Source organism: Eupeodes corollae, chromosome 1 (genome assembly GCF_945859685.1).
Source record: "Eupeodes corollae chromosome 1, idEupCoro1.1, whole genome shotgun sequence".
In the NCBI taxonomy this organism is placed as follows: domain Eukaryota; kingdom Metazoa; phylum Arthropoda; class Insecta; order Diptera; family Syrphidae; genus Eupeodes; species Eupeodes corollae.
The window spans coordinates 222,025,736-222,044,850 of NC_079147.1; the positions used below are offsets into that span (position 1 = coordinate 222,025,736).

General features: G+C 32.0%; 1 protein-coding gene across 5 annotated transcripts in view; it reads right to left on the reverse strand.

Moving 5' to 3' along the window:
* Positions 1–19,115, reverse strand: part of LOC129938428 (phosphorylase b kinase gamma catalytic chain, skeletal muscle/heart isoform) — an 81,999-nt gene that overhangs the window by 5,647 nt on the left and 57,237 nt on the right. For 3 of the 5 annotated variants that reach the window (XM_056045982.1, XM_056045981.1, XM_056045985.1), the window contains 8 exons: positions 16,593–16,771; positions 16,351–16,483; positions 16,129–16,280; positions 15,977–16,067; positions 15,764–15,900; positions 12,382–12,479; positions 6,651–6,818; positions 1,084–1,242 (listed from right to left, as the gene is read on the reverse strand). In XM_056045982.1, coding sequence (XP_055901957.1) covers positions 1,084–1,242; positions 6,651–6,818; positions 12,382–12,479; positions 15,764–15,900; positions 15,977–16,067; positions 16,129–16,280; positions 16,351–16,483; positions 16,593–16,771 — 1,117 coding nt within the window. Of the gene's footprint in view, positions 1–1,083; positions 1,243–6,650; positions 6,819–11,833; positions 11,918–12,381; positions 12,480–15,763; positions 15,901–15,976; positions 16,068–16,128; positions 16,281–16,350; positions 16,484–16,592; positions 16,772–19,115 lie in introns of all 5 variants that reach the window. The other 2 variants (XM_056045983.1, XM_056045984.1) reach the window with 2 other exon arrangements.

The window sequence follows — 19,115 nt, forward strand, 5'->3', positions numbered from 1 at the left end:
TTGCGGCGAACTGCCTAGCAATGATATTAGCTTTCTCTAAAGAGCTAACAAATGGAGTGTCATTGACAATGAGCGTAGGGACCGAGAAAGAATTCCTCATATGCATTTTTTTTCAAATGACCAACAATTTTTACTGTCTTTGCCTTGCTGTATTTTTTGCCGTAATTTTTGGTCATGTACAAATTTGGCCCGTCGAATATGGTCGTTGCAGGCCTTCATAGCTTGCTCGAACTTATTCCGGTTTTCCTCAGTTGGATTGGTTTTAAAACAACGGAAACTTACCTTATTGGCCCTAATAACCCCTTTACAGCTGCGTTTTCCTATTCGGAATAAACGTTCTCATTCCCAGGAGAATCAAAATTGTGGTCATATCAGCGCTGGCATCAACGTCACTATGGAGGAAGCAAAGAAACCAGTTAAAGATAACGAAGTAATTATAGAGACCGTCCCAGTTGACTTTCGCGTATTGCCAAACGGTTCTCTTAGGAGCTCTTTCTTTAATTGGACAGTTTTGACACGAGAAATTTGCTGATATAACATAATGGTCAGATGTGCCTAGCGGAGTTAGAATACTTGCAGTGTACTTATCAGGGTCAGAGGTAAGAAACAAGTCGAGAGTGTTTTCTGCTCGACCTTCCACGTTCGATATTCGGGTGGGATCGTTGATCAGCTGAGTTAGGTGGTTCAACTCAGCGAAGATATTAGCACACATTTCTTTTAGTGTTGTCAGACCCGAATGTTGAAGCCACGAAGAATTGTGTACAAAAAGAATTAGTGGTCTCTGCACTTATACTTATACCCTTAAATAAAGAATTCAGTGGGATCTGAATCCTCACCTACTTGGGTTCACGTAGTGCCAATACAAATACAGCTGGCCTGTTTTTTTGGTTTGTATGGTTCCTACTTTTGAGAAGCTAATTTATTTTTTAACATTAGTGGACACACACAATTATTGATGTTGGACAATGATGTTGGACTTGTAAAGGCTGAGATTGACGTTTGACAATCCCAAAAACTTGGTAACATTACATGATAACTTGTTTTAAAAAACTAAAATAGAAAAACTTTTTTAAATCGACTTACCTTTCTGAGCACTTTCACTCTGTATGGGTCTCTTATAGCATCATCGACGCATAATGGTTCAGAGGTATAACGAAGCCTTCGTATCCTTATCATTGCACGAACACACAGTATAGCATACTGGAATTTCTTTTTAGCATTAAACCGACTCTGTTTTCGGAGCTATTTTAAAAAATAAACAAAATAGTTCATTAATTTTTTGTTACTTTCTTAGGAATAAAGAACGTTAATACTTTGTCTTTGAATTTTTGTTTAGACAATCAAATGAACAAAAATAAAAGTAAAACAAAAACAATATTATAGAAACAGAACACAAATCAAAAGTAAAGAAAAAGTAAGGAATAAAATAAGGCATGCTAAAGCAAACATAAAACATAAAAAGTATATCGACTCTCTGGAAAAGTTTATAAATAAAACGTATAATTAAATTAAAAATAAATTAAATAAGAAGCACCAATAAATTATTATTATTATTAGATGATAAGCATTCCGTTATATTTCTATCTGAGAGATTGAAGCAGATTGGAATTTATAGTAATCAGGCAGATTGGGGCTCCAAGTATGGAATTTAAAGGATTTATAGATAAAGGCCAAAGCATTATGAGCTTCTTTTTGCGAATCCTAATTCTGCTATCCATGAGAATCGATTATTTCGAATTGTCTCTTCGACTCAAACAACCAAACTTGGACAATAATTGATTTAAAAACATTTTGAAAAACTTTTGATAGAATTTTTGAAAGAGCTGATGAATCCCAAGATATAGCAGAAGAAGGCAATATACTAATATTATTGTTTTGTAAGGTCTTTATTTCTACTACCATAATACGTCTTTTGAGTTTTTGGTTAATTAATATTATACTCACAAAGGACTTCCCAAAACAGCAACTAGTAACTCGATCAATAGCAGCATTGAAGTTAGAAAACTGTCAAAATGGTAGGCAAAGAGAAATTCAAAAAAGGAGCTCCAATTAGTTTTTTCTTTTGTTTTTTTGAAGTTAAATATTGTTGACAGAATTTTACTTTTGAGAATTTTTCAGTTGGTATTTTTGGTAATGATCGGTTTTAGTTGCGTTGCCAGTCCCACAAAAAAATAGGAAATCTACTAGTTCCATGGGGTTGTAAGTAAAAATTTAATTTAAACTAAACTAATATTTTTTAAATATACATACATTTTTTTTTAAATGCCAGACTATCGTTCAAAGTCGGTAAATTTGTTTGAAATTTGAATTGATGAGAAACAAATTTTGAAAAAAATATACCATAAGAATAGACTCTGAACTGAAGTCGTTTTTGATTAAATAAATACATTTTAGACAGGGTTTTCTTTTTTGTGCTTGAGAAAGTTCAATGTATTTTAAAAGTTTTCAGCTTGACGCAATAAGGTCGACTCAAAAAAAAAAAAAAACTACACATAGTATAGACTTATTTTTGTTGGCTTTTTTCAACCCTAAAGTCTATAGCTACATTAACTTGACGTAAAACTGATAAGAAAATTTCTTTGTTTAAAAATAATTCTGGATCCAATTTATCTGGATAAAGAAAATTTAATATTTTTTTTTTTTCAAGCAAAAAAAGAATATCCTTGAACGTTTTTTTTTTGTTTTCAAAATTTCAAAAGCTCATATTTTACAAGTGCATAAGATTGCATTTTAAGCGAATGAGATAGTGAAGGTATATATTTTTATATTTTACATAAGCGCATGTGCTGAAGTCTTTACAAAAAATTATAACATATTTAAATTCATGCAATATTATGATACAAAAGATTTTGGAACTTCATCCAATCTATAACTATCTGAGTTTTTATTTTATTTTAAAATATGTTCGAGGAAGTATTTTTTGTATTTAGTTGCAGTATTGTTTTTGTTTAATAACAAATAAGACAACTCCTCCTATTAGAAATTCTTTCTTTCTTTGCATTTCTTAAAAAAAAAATAGGATTAAAGGATACTTGGTTATCGCTTAGTTCCTAGTCCATATCTTATTTGGAATACATTTTGGGATGTCCTTGATGTTTTTTTTTGTTTTTGAGCGGTCGAACAGTACATACAAAGTAATCTATAATCAATTTTTGTAAGTTGTTGATCTACAACAGTTTTTGTTGAAACTGTTTTGGATGACGGAATGGTTTATAAGCTTAATTTAAAAACAAACAAAATATAACATTTGGTGGTTCGAAATTGTTTCTAAAAGTTCGTTCTCCTTCGAATTGAGTAAAAGATAGAGCATTTTTAAAGTCGAAATAGTGAAATTTTAGTCTTTCTTTTTTAAATTTTTAAATTGCAACTTTTTTTTTTAATGTTATATAAGGTTTTCAATAAAGAACTCTCATTTTTTTATTATAAAAAAACTAGTATTTTTAAAGAGAAACCAATGGATATTTATTTTATTAAAAGGATTTTCTTTTTAACTTTCGGAATTCTGAACAGAGTATGAGCATATCCAGCATGCTCTGAACATCCTCTAAACAAATAAGTGTGTTCTGAGAGCTCAGAATTATTTTTGAAACACAATTGAAGGTTCAGCCGTCACTATTTGGCATGGGAGCGGTACGATTGGCTTCAAACTAAAATCCCTTGTAACAAAATGTCGCATCTTAAAATCTCGCATTTTTAAAATCTTTTATATTTAAAAGTCTAGTAGAAAAACATCGCACTAGTGCATTAAATTCTCGCTTCATCAAAATCTCACAAGCAGATTACGCATAAGCAATATAAGGCAGGCAATTTCGAGATCATTGTCAGAGTTTTTGTATTTGCAAGATTTTGATATAAGAGATTTCGTAATGCGAGATCTTAAAATACAGTCAATTTTCTTGTCATTTTCTTCTCCAGAAACAAGAATAAAGACTTAAGTTAAAACAGAAAAACTAATTATAATCAAACAAACATTCAATTTATTTTTGAAGAAAGTAAGGATGAAGTTTTGATGCTTGTGTCCAGCAATCAACCCGTATACTCAGTTATTTTATTCTGAGCTTATAGAGCGCACTCCTAACGAATACTGAATAAACAAATTTTAAGCTCTAAACATTCAGGGATAAAAAAGAAACACAATTTTTTGGTTTTATAGTTCAGGGTCTGTTCGGGACTAAAAATGAAAAACGCCCAATAAAGAGTAACATGTCATAACCAATGGAAAAAGATATCTCCCGAATAGCAGCCACGGCAATTCGCGGAATTGCGGCGGTACCTCTTGTCAGATCTTATCTGTGTCTAAGTCTAAATATCATTAGCCAAATTTGGATACCTCTTGAAGAAATTTTGCATTTAGGAAACTTTTCTTTCAAAACTGTGAACTGCGAATTGCGCCTGCAACATGTTCAACATTTTCGTTGCGAATTTAAAAAATTTTAATGGGTTTGTTGAAGCGTAAAATAATTAAAGGCGAAGTTTGTACTTGTCAAAGGTCAAAAGTTGACAGCTTCAAAAGTGACAGCTGTCCAAATTACAATATTTCAAAATTGAAACCTTTTATTGAAAAATCCGTGTTAGAAAGGTTACGAACATCTTGGATACGTGAATTTTAAGATACGAACGAGTTGCTGGCAAAAAATAAAGCAACTTTCAGCTGTTTACAAAAAGGAAACAAACATTTAGATTTGGAGGCCAAAAACTATTATTTTAATAATTTACCGGATTTTTCCTAAAAAAGATACACATTTTAAATCAATTTTCTGGTTCCTTCAAATTCAACCATGAGTTAAATAAGCTGTCATATATAACAGACATTCTTGGATATCTTTGGTTTCCTTTTTTGACATCCAAGCTGTTTTGGATCAGGTGTTCTTTCACATGTCAAACACTAACAAAAAGGTATCAAGATACCCTATCTGTCTGATATTAGGCAGGTTGACACGACATAAGACATAAGAGACCAGAAAGTAAAGTAAGTTTCTAGTATCTGATTGGCCAGCTGCCAAAAAATTGTCTTCAAATTAAGGCAATCTTATTGGAAAGTCCAACGACTTTCAAATGTTCAAATGGTAGACATGTGCATTCAAGAGGACACAAGCGTCCACAGGTTTTCCTCAAAACCCACCTCTGTATATCAACTCCAACTCTCACCTCCCCGTGGTGAACATCGGATGCCTAGTACCTCAACTGGAGATTGGGTTCCAACCCCAGTGTAAAGTTGTTGGGGCAGCAAACGAGAGAGGGGGGAGAGGTGTTTCCACCAAGGCACTTCTCCTTATCCAGAGAAATCAGTCTACTTAACACCGCTTATAAAATCTTCTCTGCCGTAATGTGTGAACGTCTTAAGCTCATCGCCAACAACCTGATAGGTCATTATCATTGTGGTCTTAGACCAGGAAAGTCCACAGTCGATCAAATATTTACATTACGGCAGATCCTTCAAAAAACCCAAGAACACCAAATCGGCACCCATCATCTTTTCATTGATTTTAAGGCCGCATATGACAGCATCTACAGGGACGAGCTGTATAGAGCCATGTCTAGTTTAAGCATCCCTGCCAAACTCGTCCGTTTGTGCAGGATGACCATGGAGAATTCACGCTGCTCCATAAAGGTTGGAAACAACTTAACAGAATCTTTTAATGTCAATAAAGGTTTTAGACAAGGTGATGCGCTGTCATGCAATTTTTTTAACATCGTACTTGAAAGAATACTGCAGAGCTCACACGTCAACATAATCGGAAGAACTCTGCGTGATGTCAATGGTGCTTTTGTGAGTATTGAGGCAGAGGCGGCAAAAAAGGGTTTAACGGATAATGAGGGAAAAACGAAGTACATGCTGTTGTCAAGAAAGGACATACATCACCGACGTCTTGGTCAAAACGTCACCATCGATAGACGTTACTTTGAGGTAGTCAAGGACTTAGTCTACCTGGGCTCCGCTGTAAGCGCAGAAAACAACACTAGCGCTGGGATAAAACGAAGAATAAGTCTTGCTAACCGCTGTTTATTTGGGCTAAGAAAGCAATTGAGTGGTAAAGTCTTTTCTCGAAGGACCAAAGTGTCGCTATATTTATCATCCCCCTAACTTGGGTCGTTTTGAGAGAAATACAAATAGAAATGATAAAAGTGTTACAAAGATATGTTTGATAATCCAAATACCAAATATAAAAGATTAAAGTAAACCTTACTTTATTAACTACATATAATAAAGTACGCCATGATTTGAAGATACAAGGCCTATACTGAAGAAATGATTTGCGTCAAAAGCTAGAGTTGCCAGATTTACGATACCTCATTTATTTTAACAAAATTATATTAAGTATGAAATTAAAATATGCTGAAATATTTAAATAAAATTAAGAAAAAATAATAATTTGTACAATAATTAGTTTTGCAAGCGAAAAAGCATTAAAAATTAAAATTATAAAAGCATTAAAATTAAGAAAAAAATATTTTTTTTTTGAAGAATAATTATGTGCTACATAATAATTACTTTGCAATGATTAATATAGATGAAGTAAGTGTAGAATAAGTTATGCGAGTTTAACATATTTTTTAAAATAAGAAATTATACGCTTAGTACTTAAATAAAAATATATTTCATTTGAAAAGAATTTATAAAAAAAAAACAATGGCAAAATAAAACCTGCCTGTGTACTTTGAATTTGATTTGATGCTGGTGATACTTCACCAATAAGATTATCATAATTCTTTTTGGTGATATACAATTTAAGAGTGTAGTTTCCATTTTGTATACTCTGCTCTTTTAACTGCTCGTAACTAGTAGGATGTCCAATTGAGCGCTCAGGTTTTGAGATCTAAAATGCAAAATTTTGTTTTTGATGGATGAAATTTCGATGATTAAAAAAAAAAGTTATGTGCTGTGTGTGACCATTTAAAAATTTTAATTGGTTTGAGAAACCTAAATTCAGTTTGAAAAAAAATAATAATAATTAAGTATACAGAAGAGAAACCCAAATAAAAGATAAAGAAAATATAGAACTTAGAAAGATATGTAGTGGAAATCTACAGATTGATTATTGTATTCTACCTGAACTACCCAACACATTAATTCATAAGGCTGATGTTTCTAATCGAAGAAAAGTAAAGAGTTGTCAATCAGATCAGGAACATCTGGAAGAGCCCTGCATTAGCTTAGAAAAATTAAAAACAACAGTTGACAAACTTTGGTTACCTTTACTGTAGTAGTCCAGTCAATGAACGAAGAAAATTGCCTTCACCTCAAAAAAAAAACCAACAGTCTTGAAACTTGGCAGACTTACTAAGGAATGTCTGGTGATGTTTCAGTTTTTCACGTTTATCTCGAAAACTATTTGTCGTATCAAAAACTATTGTTCCACAAAATTAAAGCTTATTAAATTTTATAAAAAAAGCTTTTATGAATTTGTTCGTATCTCTTACAGTTTATAAAATAACTCTAGCGGCAGTGAAGAGAAACATACGTTTTTTTCGGGTTTATCTTGAGAACTATTTGTCGTATCAAAAAATAATCTTCTAAAAAATTAAAGCTTATTAAATTTCCGAAAAAAATATTATATTAATTTGTTCAGGAAAAGCTTTTGCTAGAGCAGTTCGTGGTTTAATACTAATACATAAATCTTTAGTTAATATAATAATAGAACTAGTCGATATACGTAACATGAATTAAAAGAAATCCAAAATCTCAACAAAAATTTTCTTGATTAGTCTCCTTCTTTATGTGCCCTAACACAAAACTCTCATTTAATCCATCTTAGTGAGAAGCTACAAACATACTCAAATCTAATGGACCAACAGCAGCCCTATGGATTCAGTTGTTTAATATGATTATATTGATTAAAGATTGTATTCACGCTGAGCGGTCTGGCGAGTGGAATTAATTGTGTGAAGATTATGATTTCCATGCCGCCGGACACTTTCTCGTAAGCCAAATCATGTCACCTGTATTTGCAGGACATGGTAAATCTGCATTCTGTGATGACCTCAGGTGAATTAAAAACCTTTGTGTAAGTGTTGCTTTCTATGAGAAGAACTGACCGATTTTGGACAGGGCTGTGGTCGGACCAGACAATTGAACAAACTCTAATGCTTGGAATGAAGAGTATGGGTGGCTTGGCACGAGGGCATGAAATCACTGATGGCGTAATTAGGAAATGGGTTCAAGGGCTGACTGCTATTCATGAAATTTGCTCATCACTCTTTTTTCTACTAGTAAGCAACACGAAGATTTTGGAGAGGCTCATAAAATTAGAGATAATACAGACATTGTAAAGCTGTCCAAAAGCGAAAACGCCTAAAGTATCCACAACAAATATTGATTTCCTCGAATTTGACATTATTGTAGATGGTGGCTTCTTGCTACACGAAGTATTGTGGCCCAAAGATTCCGATATTTCAACAATTTGCCATTCCTTCATTAAGTACCTTCACAAAAATTATTTGTCAAAAAGTTTTACTGTAGTGTTTGATGGTTACTCTTCTTTGGAAGTACAAAAAGAGTAGAACAAAATCGAAGATATAGACTTAAAAAGTCAGTCGAACAAATAGATTTTCTTTCCAACGAAAAGAATAAGTCAAGATTGTTACCTTTTTTAACCACGGCACATTGCAACCAAGGAAAATGACCTATTAGTCATTCAAACTTCAATAGAAATATCTGTGGAGACTGCAAACGTTGCAGCTATAGGTGAAGAGGTTAATGTTGTGTTCACCAGAAAAGGAAATAATTTACCTCAATGAGTTATTTATAACCTTATACTATTTTTTTTTCGGACGTTTAATAAGCTTTAATTTTGTAGAAGATTATTTTTAGATACGACAAATAGTTTTCAAGATAAACCCGAAAACCCCGTTTGTTTCTCTTCACTGCCGCTAGAGTTATTTTATAAACTACATATAAGAGATACTAAAAATTCATTAAAGCTTTTTTTTTATAAAATTTAATGAGCTTTAATTTTGTCGAGCAACATTTTTTGATACCACAAATAGTTTTCGAGAAAAACGTAAAAAACTGAAACAAACTTAATGTTTCTCTTAACTGCCGCTAGAGCTCACGTCGGATTCTTGGGGACTTTTTTTTGGTCATCACCAGACATCCCTTAGTAAGTGTTCCAAGCTTCAAAACTGTTGGATTTTTTTAGGTGAAAACCTTTATTAACTAGACTATCACAATTCGACAATATTAACTGACATTTTTCCTAATTTTGTTTCAATGTTTGAAAAATTTTGATTTAATCTAATAGCTCTTAATTAATTATGCACACTAGTTTTATTTATAATGCGTCTTATGCATAAGTAGAGGTATTTAAAAAAAGCTTAGGCTTACTGCCTATTTCGTTGGTTTTTTTTTGAATATGTTATCATTTATTGAAGTTTGAACAAATTCAATTTAAACATTTAGTGGAGTACACTGCCAACCACTAGGATAATACCACACATTTTGCATCGATTTTCGCTTATTATACCTGGTGGAAATATTGTTCCCAGAAACATTTTATACCTGTGAATAGTTACGTATTTTCCTATTACAAATTTATAAAATTGGATTTCATTGTTGAGGACAAAAGCTCGAAGTCGATTGTGCAATAGTAATTTATAGCTCCCCACACCTTTACATTTAATAAACGGCTTTGTTGCCTCGCCTTAACAAGCTCATTCTTTCTCAGAACATGTAAATAAAAGTCTTAATTATGGGGACTTTTAATTTTAAACTTTTTTATCTGAAATCACAGAATTACCTAATTTTCTCTTGATGTTGTAGCTTCCGCGTTGCGAAATTTTGTGGACTGTCTTGATTCTTATGATTCTCCTAGCAATCTCACGTCCTGAGGTTTCGAAATCCTAGAAACAATCTATTTTGCCTTTTCTGTAACTGTCTTAGCCTTTCCGAAACTCATATGTGTTTCAATTTAAATCAAAACAGTTGATTTCAACACTGTTTTAGATATTCTTTACAAAAGTTTTTAAAATGTCGCTCCGAAATATTCGAAATGACCTTATTCTAGTGCAGTAACTTTTTATACGCTTTTTTTGTAATTTATTATTTGAACTTGAGAAATTCAAACTCTCGTTTTTAATATCCCTCTACTTTAACGATTGTTTCCAAAAAGGTTGGCCTCATCCAAGTGGTTGGCAGTGTAACTTGACAAATAGAAATCATTACTTGCAATTATAATTTGGAAGAAATAATGTGGGAAATTGAAGTGCATACCCAAAAGATACAAAACTAGTGGATTTAAAAACCGATTTTGATAAAGTTTTTTCGCCAATCTGACATTCAAAACAGAAGTAGCACTCAATGCAAGCTTATTTTATTGAGTGTCCTATTTAAACATCTTAAGCGCCACTCAGACAGTGGATTAAACCACTAATATCACTTCAAAGGGTTCTTATTTATTTGATCAAATGCAGAAATACGTAAACAAATCATAGTACTTTAAATATTCTGTTATGAAAAATGGGAATTGTTAAGCTTGCAATTTGAAGATTGGCCCCTAGTTCTCAATAAATGTTTAAATACTACTGTAATAGTTTTTTTTTCTTTGGGTTATGATTTTTAATTATAAAACAACGTGAGTAGTAAAAATAAAAGTATTAGTTTAATTTTTTGAACTTATGACTCAAGTCTGAAAGAATTTAGAAATTTGTGCTAACTGTTTGTGGTTAAATAAAATGTTTATATGCTTAAATTTATTTTAGTAGATCAATTAAAAAAAAATAAAAATGTATACGCATTTTAAAAATAACATTACAGGAAGCATTATCAAATAAAAAATAAAATCTTACGACTGCTGCAAAAATAAACTAGAAAACATTTAAGTTTAATTAAAATTTGTACATTTAAATTTTTGGCAACTCAAAGTCGTCAGGCCTAGGGATTAAACTCTTCTTACAAGATGTAGCAATTTAAACATACATGATATTTTCTTACACGTTCTCATGGTTTTAGAATTCGAAACCGAGATACTATAAAATATAAAATTTGGTGCCGCGATAGCTCGTGAAAGCTAATTTCAATTACTTTCAACACTAAACCGCGTCTGACTTCTTGTTATATCACAATCAGAGGATACTTTCGGTTTCGGTTGCCACCTTAGATAAACAAAGACTCTTGTGTGGCCTTACACTGTTCCCCTATCAAATAATTAATTTAAACTTTTCTAGACAATTTTTAAAAGTTTGCCTTTAAGCACAATCATGTAAGCCCCTTTTAGTAAAAGTTGAGTAACTGCGAAAACATTTTAATAAAATTTTTCGCTGCCTGTGGAAATCATATAATATCAACATGCTTATTATAAATAATTATTTTTATTACTAATGAATTAAAACTAAACTTAAACCTAACTCATCATGCAAGATGCAACTTGAAGTCAAAGTCATGCAAGCGTTATTCCCCTCAGATATTTTTGTTTGATATTTCAAACTCGTTCTTATATTGTGAATATTTTTAAAAATGTATATTTTATTGCACTTTGTTAGTAGATAGCGTTTTTGAAAAAAAGGGAAAACAAGAACACGAAAATAATAAACAAAACTTTTTTCTTGATTAGTAAAGGAGGAAAAAAGGAAAAAATAACGCATCTACAGGAAGTAAACCAAGACGAGCAAAAACCATCAGTATTGACCATGATTTTTGCATAACAAACCTCAACAACAAACACAAAGTATTATTATTAAAAAAAAAGAGAGACCGATAAAAAAATAACTCAATGAAAAATGATATAAATTAAAATAAAAAGATTAATAATAAAAATAAAAATTATGTGTAAAATGAGAAAACAATCACTCGTCTTTTAATATCGAAACAGTGTTTTGTCCAGAAACGGATCGTTACCAGTGCAATTTCCGTGATACGACTCATTCTCCTCGACTTGTATGAGAGGCTGCGTTTAATTCCATCGATATCTTGTTCAAATAACTAGTATTTTATAGTTTTTGTTTTGTTTATACATAATTTTTTGTATTTGTTTAAAAGTGATTTGTTTTTTATCGATTTTTTGTAGATCGTCATATATAAAAAAAATAATAGTAGAAAAAGTAGAGATAAGAAAATAAATAAATAGAATTCATAAAAAAATGAACTTAGTAGCTAAATAAAACAGTCCTAAATTATGTGTTTTCAAATGCTGGTTTTATAAAATAAAATGACACACTAATTGTACTTGAAGACTAAATTCTAGACAATAAAGCAATCTATGCAAAATAAATAAAAAATTGATAATATTTTGAGCGAAAAGGATAAAACAAAAGAGATAATAAAAAATAAAGGGATTCTAGAAAAAAAAATGATAAATTATGTTTTTTTTTTCTAAAAGTAACTAACAAAATAAATGAATATACAAAGTGGTCAGGGGGGTGCAAACAAAAATAACTACTACTTACGACTTGGTTGAAAAATGGATGCCTTAATACTTCCTTGACTGTGATCCTTTGCGATGGATCGACGACTAGACACTTTCTAATGAGGTCCTTTGGATCTTCTGTAATGGGCGAATGAATCAAAATATTAATCAGAAAAATAATAAAGCAATAGCAAAGTTTTTTAGTGCAAATAAATCAAAATTTGAAAAGATTAATAGTGGAATGTTTTTTTTGCATTCATATATTACGTATGTATGTTCTTTTCTATACTGCGCACACACTCAAAAGGTTATGATAAGACGCACAGCGAATAATTAGGGAAGGAGGATAGGATTAAAAAAGAAGATATTAATTAACGCGTCCGAACTTGGGCTCAATGGTAAACTATTAATTTATTTATTTCGTTGGAGCATCGTTAACGAAAATAGCGGTAAGACAATGATAGATATCTTGAAGAGTAGCAAAATTCTCACTAAGAGTAAGACCGCCTATCATTTTTAAAGGCCTATTTTCAGTTATTTTCAAAAAACTTATTGGAGCACCAGCACAAATATGTGAGTTATTCCCGAGAATTTTTGTTTTATTTTTTTTTTTATAATAAGCGCACACTTAAGGGGATATTACTACCCTTATAATGTAAAGACACTGTGTACGCCTAAAGAACAAATCTCTATACTTGACAGTACGACGAAGTTGGGCTCGAGGGTATATTGATGAGTATTCCTAGAAGCACGTGTATTACGGTTGAACTGTTTAAGGGGTGGAATGGAACTGGATATTTCTCTTGAGCATAAACCGTTAAAATAACGGTAAAAAAGCGTGAGACAAGAATCTTTACGACGATGTTCAAGCGACGTAAATGATCCTATGATGGTGTTCAATGCTGTCCAAGAGGCTTAAGTAGGTTGCAGGTGCACCAGCCCAGATATGGGAGTAATACTCAAGCTTTGGACGTATATAAGTTTTGCAGATAACAGCCTGATTAGAGGGAGAGACAAACTTCTTGCATCGCCTTAGAAAACCCAAACATCTTGCGGTATATTTGGTGACATCGCGTATGTGATCATTCTACAAAAGGTGGTTGGTGATACACATACCGAGAATAAGGAGATGTTCAGTCTCCTCGATGCAAGCGCCATCCATAGATAATGGCAAGAGGGGGGTGTATTTCGCTTTAACGATACAACGATAACGATGCGTTTTCGAAGCATTAAATTCCATGCGGTTTTTTAATCCCCATTGTGCAATGCTGTTTAGGTAGGAATTCAATGAGCTTATCATATTTTGTCGTTGCAGTCCCACATCCGAGGAAGAGGAATGTGATTCTGAAAACGAATATGAAAAGCTGAGAGTGCTATCGTCAATGAAACAATGTATTGGATTAGAAGTTGCAGACAGGAAATAAAAATAAATAATAATAAAAATGAGAAAGAGTGTTGAAGATAGAACTGAGCAATGGGGCACACCAGCATTTATTTTGTGGTTTTCAGACTTGAATCCATCCAATGCAACTTGTATTGAACGGTTCGAAAGGTAATTACTAAACCAATGAAGAAAGGATTCATGAAAACCGAAAGCACGGATTTTTGATAAAAGACCCTGATACCAAACCCTATCAAATGCTTTTGAAATATCAAGTGCAATAATATTATTTTTGCTCCATTTGCTCCACTGTTCGCTGAGATGAACCATGAGATCATAAGTGGACCTATTGCTGCGAAAGCTGTTCTGCGGTCATTAAGAAGCTTTCGGTCTTCGAGATATTTCTTAAGCTGATAATTTACCAGCGTTTCCATGACCTTGGAAAGAAGGGACGTAAGTGCAATCGGTCGATAATTAGAGGTTGAGTAAGATTCGCCTTTTTTTGGAATAGCCTGGACAAATACAGTTTTCCATCAAAAGGGGTAAAGAACTTCTTGCATCGACGGAGAAAACCTAAACTTGGCAGCATTTTTGGCGATGTTAAATATAATTAGAACTGAAATCCTACGCATAGATAGTAGCATTGGAGGTTTGATTTGCATTACACAATGCTGTCAAGATCAGATTTTAAAGAGCTTATCATACGCCGCATTTGAAAGTCCATATCCAGAGGACAAAGAAGAAAATATAAAAACGAACACTAAAAGCTGTTGGTACTGTTCAAACAAAAGATAATTTATTAACACAAGGAAGAGTATCGGTGACAAAACAGATCCCTAAGGCACCCCAGCGTTTTTTTTTTGAGGATATCAGATTTGAACCCGTCCACTACTTGAACTCAACGGTCCGAAAGCTAATATCTCACCCAAAAAAGAAGGAATTCATCAATACTAAATGCCTTTGAAGTATCAAGTGTAATAATCTTACTTTCTCATATAATTAAGTTAAGATCTACGATTTATAAATTTCATATCGATGGAAGTGCAATTACAATGGCATTCGGTTTGGAATAATTACAATTTCGCCAAAGGTAAAGAGTTTTGGTTTTAAGTTTGATGACGATACAATTTATGTTTTAAACAGTAACGGCGCGGCGTTTAAGGAGATAAATCTCGGTTTTATAAAACAAATTTCTAACAAATAATCTACTAAGATTTGTTGTCATTAAATTAAACATTGAATGATCTTCAGGTTTAATATTTAACGAAATTGTTGTCATTAATTTCGCTTCATTTGAAAAAAATTTCTTTGACATGATCTTTGGCGTTGTTAGGTTACATAATGTCTGCGGTTAGAATGTCCTTGGAACTTAAGGTTTCAGAAATTGACATAGGTTCCATGGACCTTCTGTCTTCCTAGTAACAACCATAGTCTTGGTGACTGCAGCAGGGGGCGCGAGTGAGGTAGACTTGCAGTGTTGAGTGAGTAACGCTGATACTCATCCATAAAATTTTCATTGAAACTATAATCGATTTTCAACATAAAATATCATAAATGGCACATTTATCTAATTTTGAACCTATTTTCCGACATACATAATGACTACAGCTTCTATGTTCTCTTCTGAAGTCCTAAGCTTTACGAGTATGGTCATTATGACTGCAAATATTATGTCTTCGTATAACGAACTTTTCGGTGTCCATAAATGAATTTTGTAACATTGTATCATTGCAAAAATTCAAGCGTTATCAATTAACATACAAAAATATTACGTAACATTAACTTGTTCAAAAAAGTACAAACATTTCTAAACCGATATCCAATTTCACAGACCCAAAATGTACGTTCTATCTCAAACAGAGATTTAAATAAGAGTTATAATCTTTGACATGAGTTAGAACTTAATCGAGTTCCAATTTTTCAATAAATTGAGTTTTAGAATTTAGAACTTTGTCAAGAAATTACAATTTTAATTGTTTTTTGTGTAGGTATTTGGCTTTGGCTTGTTTTAAAGGAATGGTAGTAATACAAATTTCTTTACCTGATATGTCCACCCATTCGGGCGATGTAAAGCTATATTTTCCCTCCATGATATTGCGCAGCATTACCATTTGTTTTCTGTGCCAAAAAGGAGGACATCCTACCAGTAGGGTAAACATTATAACACCACACGCCCAACTGTAGTAAATTTTGTATTAAATAAAAATACGTCATAAGCAATTTGTTAAATTATGAAATTTTTATATGATCATACATATCAACTTCTTGTGAATAACCAGGCGATCCTTCAAACATATTACATCTTAATGTCTCAGGAGCCAAATAGCCGGGAGTTCCGCAAAGATCTGTAAAAAATAAACAAATTTTTTCTTTTCTATTTTTGGAAAAAATAGTTTACTTTCTAACCGTTTAACTTTTCGCCTTCTTTTAATTGACGGGCAAAACCAAAATCTGTGATTTTAACATTATGATTCTCATCCAGCAAAATATTCTCTGGTTTTAAGTCTCTGTGGACAATATTTTTACCATGTATATATTCGACACCTTCGAAAATTTGTCTAAAAAGAAACACAAACATTTTACATTATAATAAGTTGTGTGTATAAGTTTAAATTACTTGGAACTTACCTCATTATGGTTCTAGTCTTTTTTTCTGATAGCGTTACAACTGTTGTTAAGTAATCGAAAAGCTCACCCTTTGGACAGAGTTCAAATACTAAAAATACGAATGCATCCGATTCGAAAACATCTTGCAAATCAACTGAAATAAGATGATAAAATAAAGTTAAGTGTTAATTAAATGAAAATACAAATCAAATTGAAATTTTAACTTTATATAAATTTAAAGTAATTAAAGAATAAAAACTTACTTATATATGGATGACCCATAACTTGTCTCAATATGGATATTTCTTGCCTAGTGGCTTCTAACATGTGCAGGGGATTTGATTCACCAGCTTCTGTTGCACCACCCAAGTCGATGATTTTTGCAGCAAATTCTTTGCCAGTTTCTTTTTCAATACATCTTCGAACTGTTGAACTGATACCTCTGAAAAAATCAAACAAAATATTAGGAATTACATTTTTAGGTTTAAAAGTGATTATGGAAATAGTATAGAAGAACACATCTTATTGTCAAGTAGTAGAGATGTTTATGGTAAGAGAAGCTTTAAAAACAGGGTTTGTTTTCAAACTTTTAGTTAAATCGTAAATAAAAAGGAAAATTATTTTGTTATACTTAAACCATAGGTCTTGGTTAAGGAGATGATTGGAAGAAGTAGGGGATTTTAGCAGCGGATATGAGACGCATCAATTGCATAGTCCAAATTAAGTTTTCAAAAAAATGTGTTTTTGTGGGAATAAAATGGATTTGTATGTATCTACGTTTTTGTTAGGATTTGAAACATCTTTTTGAAGAGTGGAGTTTTATTTCATAAGTAAATTAAATCATGTCGTTAAATAACAATATCACACCATTCATTTTTCAACGTAATTCTCTAATCTATACGTATTTAATTTTTCCACCTTAAAACTGTAAAACAACGTAATTGTAATCAATTTGAAAAATTGTCATAATACAAATGCACTTGACCTTGCAATGAACTTGGCATTGAATCAAAAGTCATGGTTTTAGATTAAAACACATGACTACACCACTCGTAAGTCATTTTGTTTTATTTGTTTCTTTCCAGAATGCACTTTATCTTACAAAAATATGATCATAAAAACTAACATTCTGTGATAAGAAGAATTAAAACAATAATAATTAAAGTTTGTAATCCACAAAGAAAGTGATTAATGTGATTTTATTATCTGCAAAGGATTTATTGTGACAAGCCGATTCAGGTGTCGGAATGATGATTGGCAAAATAAATATTTGTTTATTAATTCGTCATGTAAAAGTGTAAGCATTTCACATTGTTTTGTTTGTATTTTAACGCAAATGGATTTTCCAAGTTCGGTTTTTATTTCCATCGTGTAGCTTAAAACTTTTACATTTTTTAAGGAGCGTCTATGATTCATCTTGAAAAAAAGTAAATAGCCTGAAATCCAAATTAAGGATCTCTGAAAAACAAATTTTCGCCGGAGAATCATAAAGGGGTTATTTGTTGCTTGGTCTTATAGCTGAATAGAGGCTTGCACAGAACATTATTTTGGGATATGATCGATTCTCTTTAATTTGGTTCTTCAAATACGAGTCAAGATAAACAAAAAAAATATTATATTTAGTTTAGCATCCTTCGTCCTTTTGGAACTAAATAATAGAGTGAAATCGTATTGCATAATTAAACAGTGAATCAGGCTTATAAAAGAAGGTATAGTGTTTTATTAATGTAATCTTCATAAATCAGTTATTTAATTTAACTTAAAGATTGCATTCATTGATTTTACAGAGAGATTGAGACTTAAAAGTAAAATTGAATTGTAATCTTTGCATCTTATTGCATTTACATAATGATAAACAAGGACTTCAAGTGAGGGCATGAGGTCGAATTATTATAGGTATAATGATTGCAATCTTTTCAACGTCAAATGTTTGGTAATAGTAACCGATGCGTGATGGGGAATTATTTTAAATAAAGCAAGTAAAACTATATTTTTTATGGTTTAGGTTATCGTGGTATAAGAGGTCAAGTTACTACACGCACTAAGTCTTGCACATCTAATTTAGAAAAGAGCCAAATACTAAGCTTTTTTAAGAACCTGTGGCATTGGCCATTGCTGTTGCATATATCTGCTTTAAGTTTATTATATATAAATAGTGCTATGACAGGACAGAAGCGTCTAAGATGCTCTATTCTAGTTCTTTGGATAGTCACAGTAGACGCTGATGATCGCAACGAGCGATTTATGGAGCCGAAGTGGTAATATATTAAGCGATTTAAACAACGGAAATGATGGTTCCCATCTAGGTTTTTGAAGCATTATCCTAATGATCTTTTTCTGGGCCGTAATTAAAGGCTGTAGATTGCTGAAAAATGCACTTTTGCAGCCGAAAATACCATATTATAAGCGGGAGTTAGCTAATGCATAATAGATAGATGTTAGTAGGTTTGCTGGTACTATTTTTCGCAAGAGAAAGATTTTATTCAAAACAATATACATATTTTTTTTAACACTCATGATGTGTGACTTACAATACAGTTTTGAGTCTAGTATTATGCCAAGGTATTTAAGTTCTGTTACACATTCAGTGGCATGCAGGAAACGGTACAACTAGAATGATCACAACTTGCATCCTGAAGAACATTTTCAACTAAAATTTATTTTGACAAGGAAAAGTACATAGTCTTAGATTTGCTACTCAGCGCCATCTGATGATACTTACACCAGTTTGCCAAAATAGATAGATCGTTATTCATTGAGGTTTTTATTCTATCAACAGAAGGAGC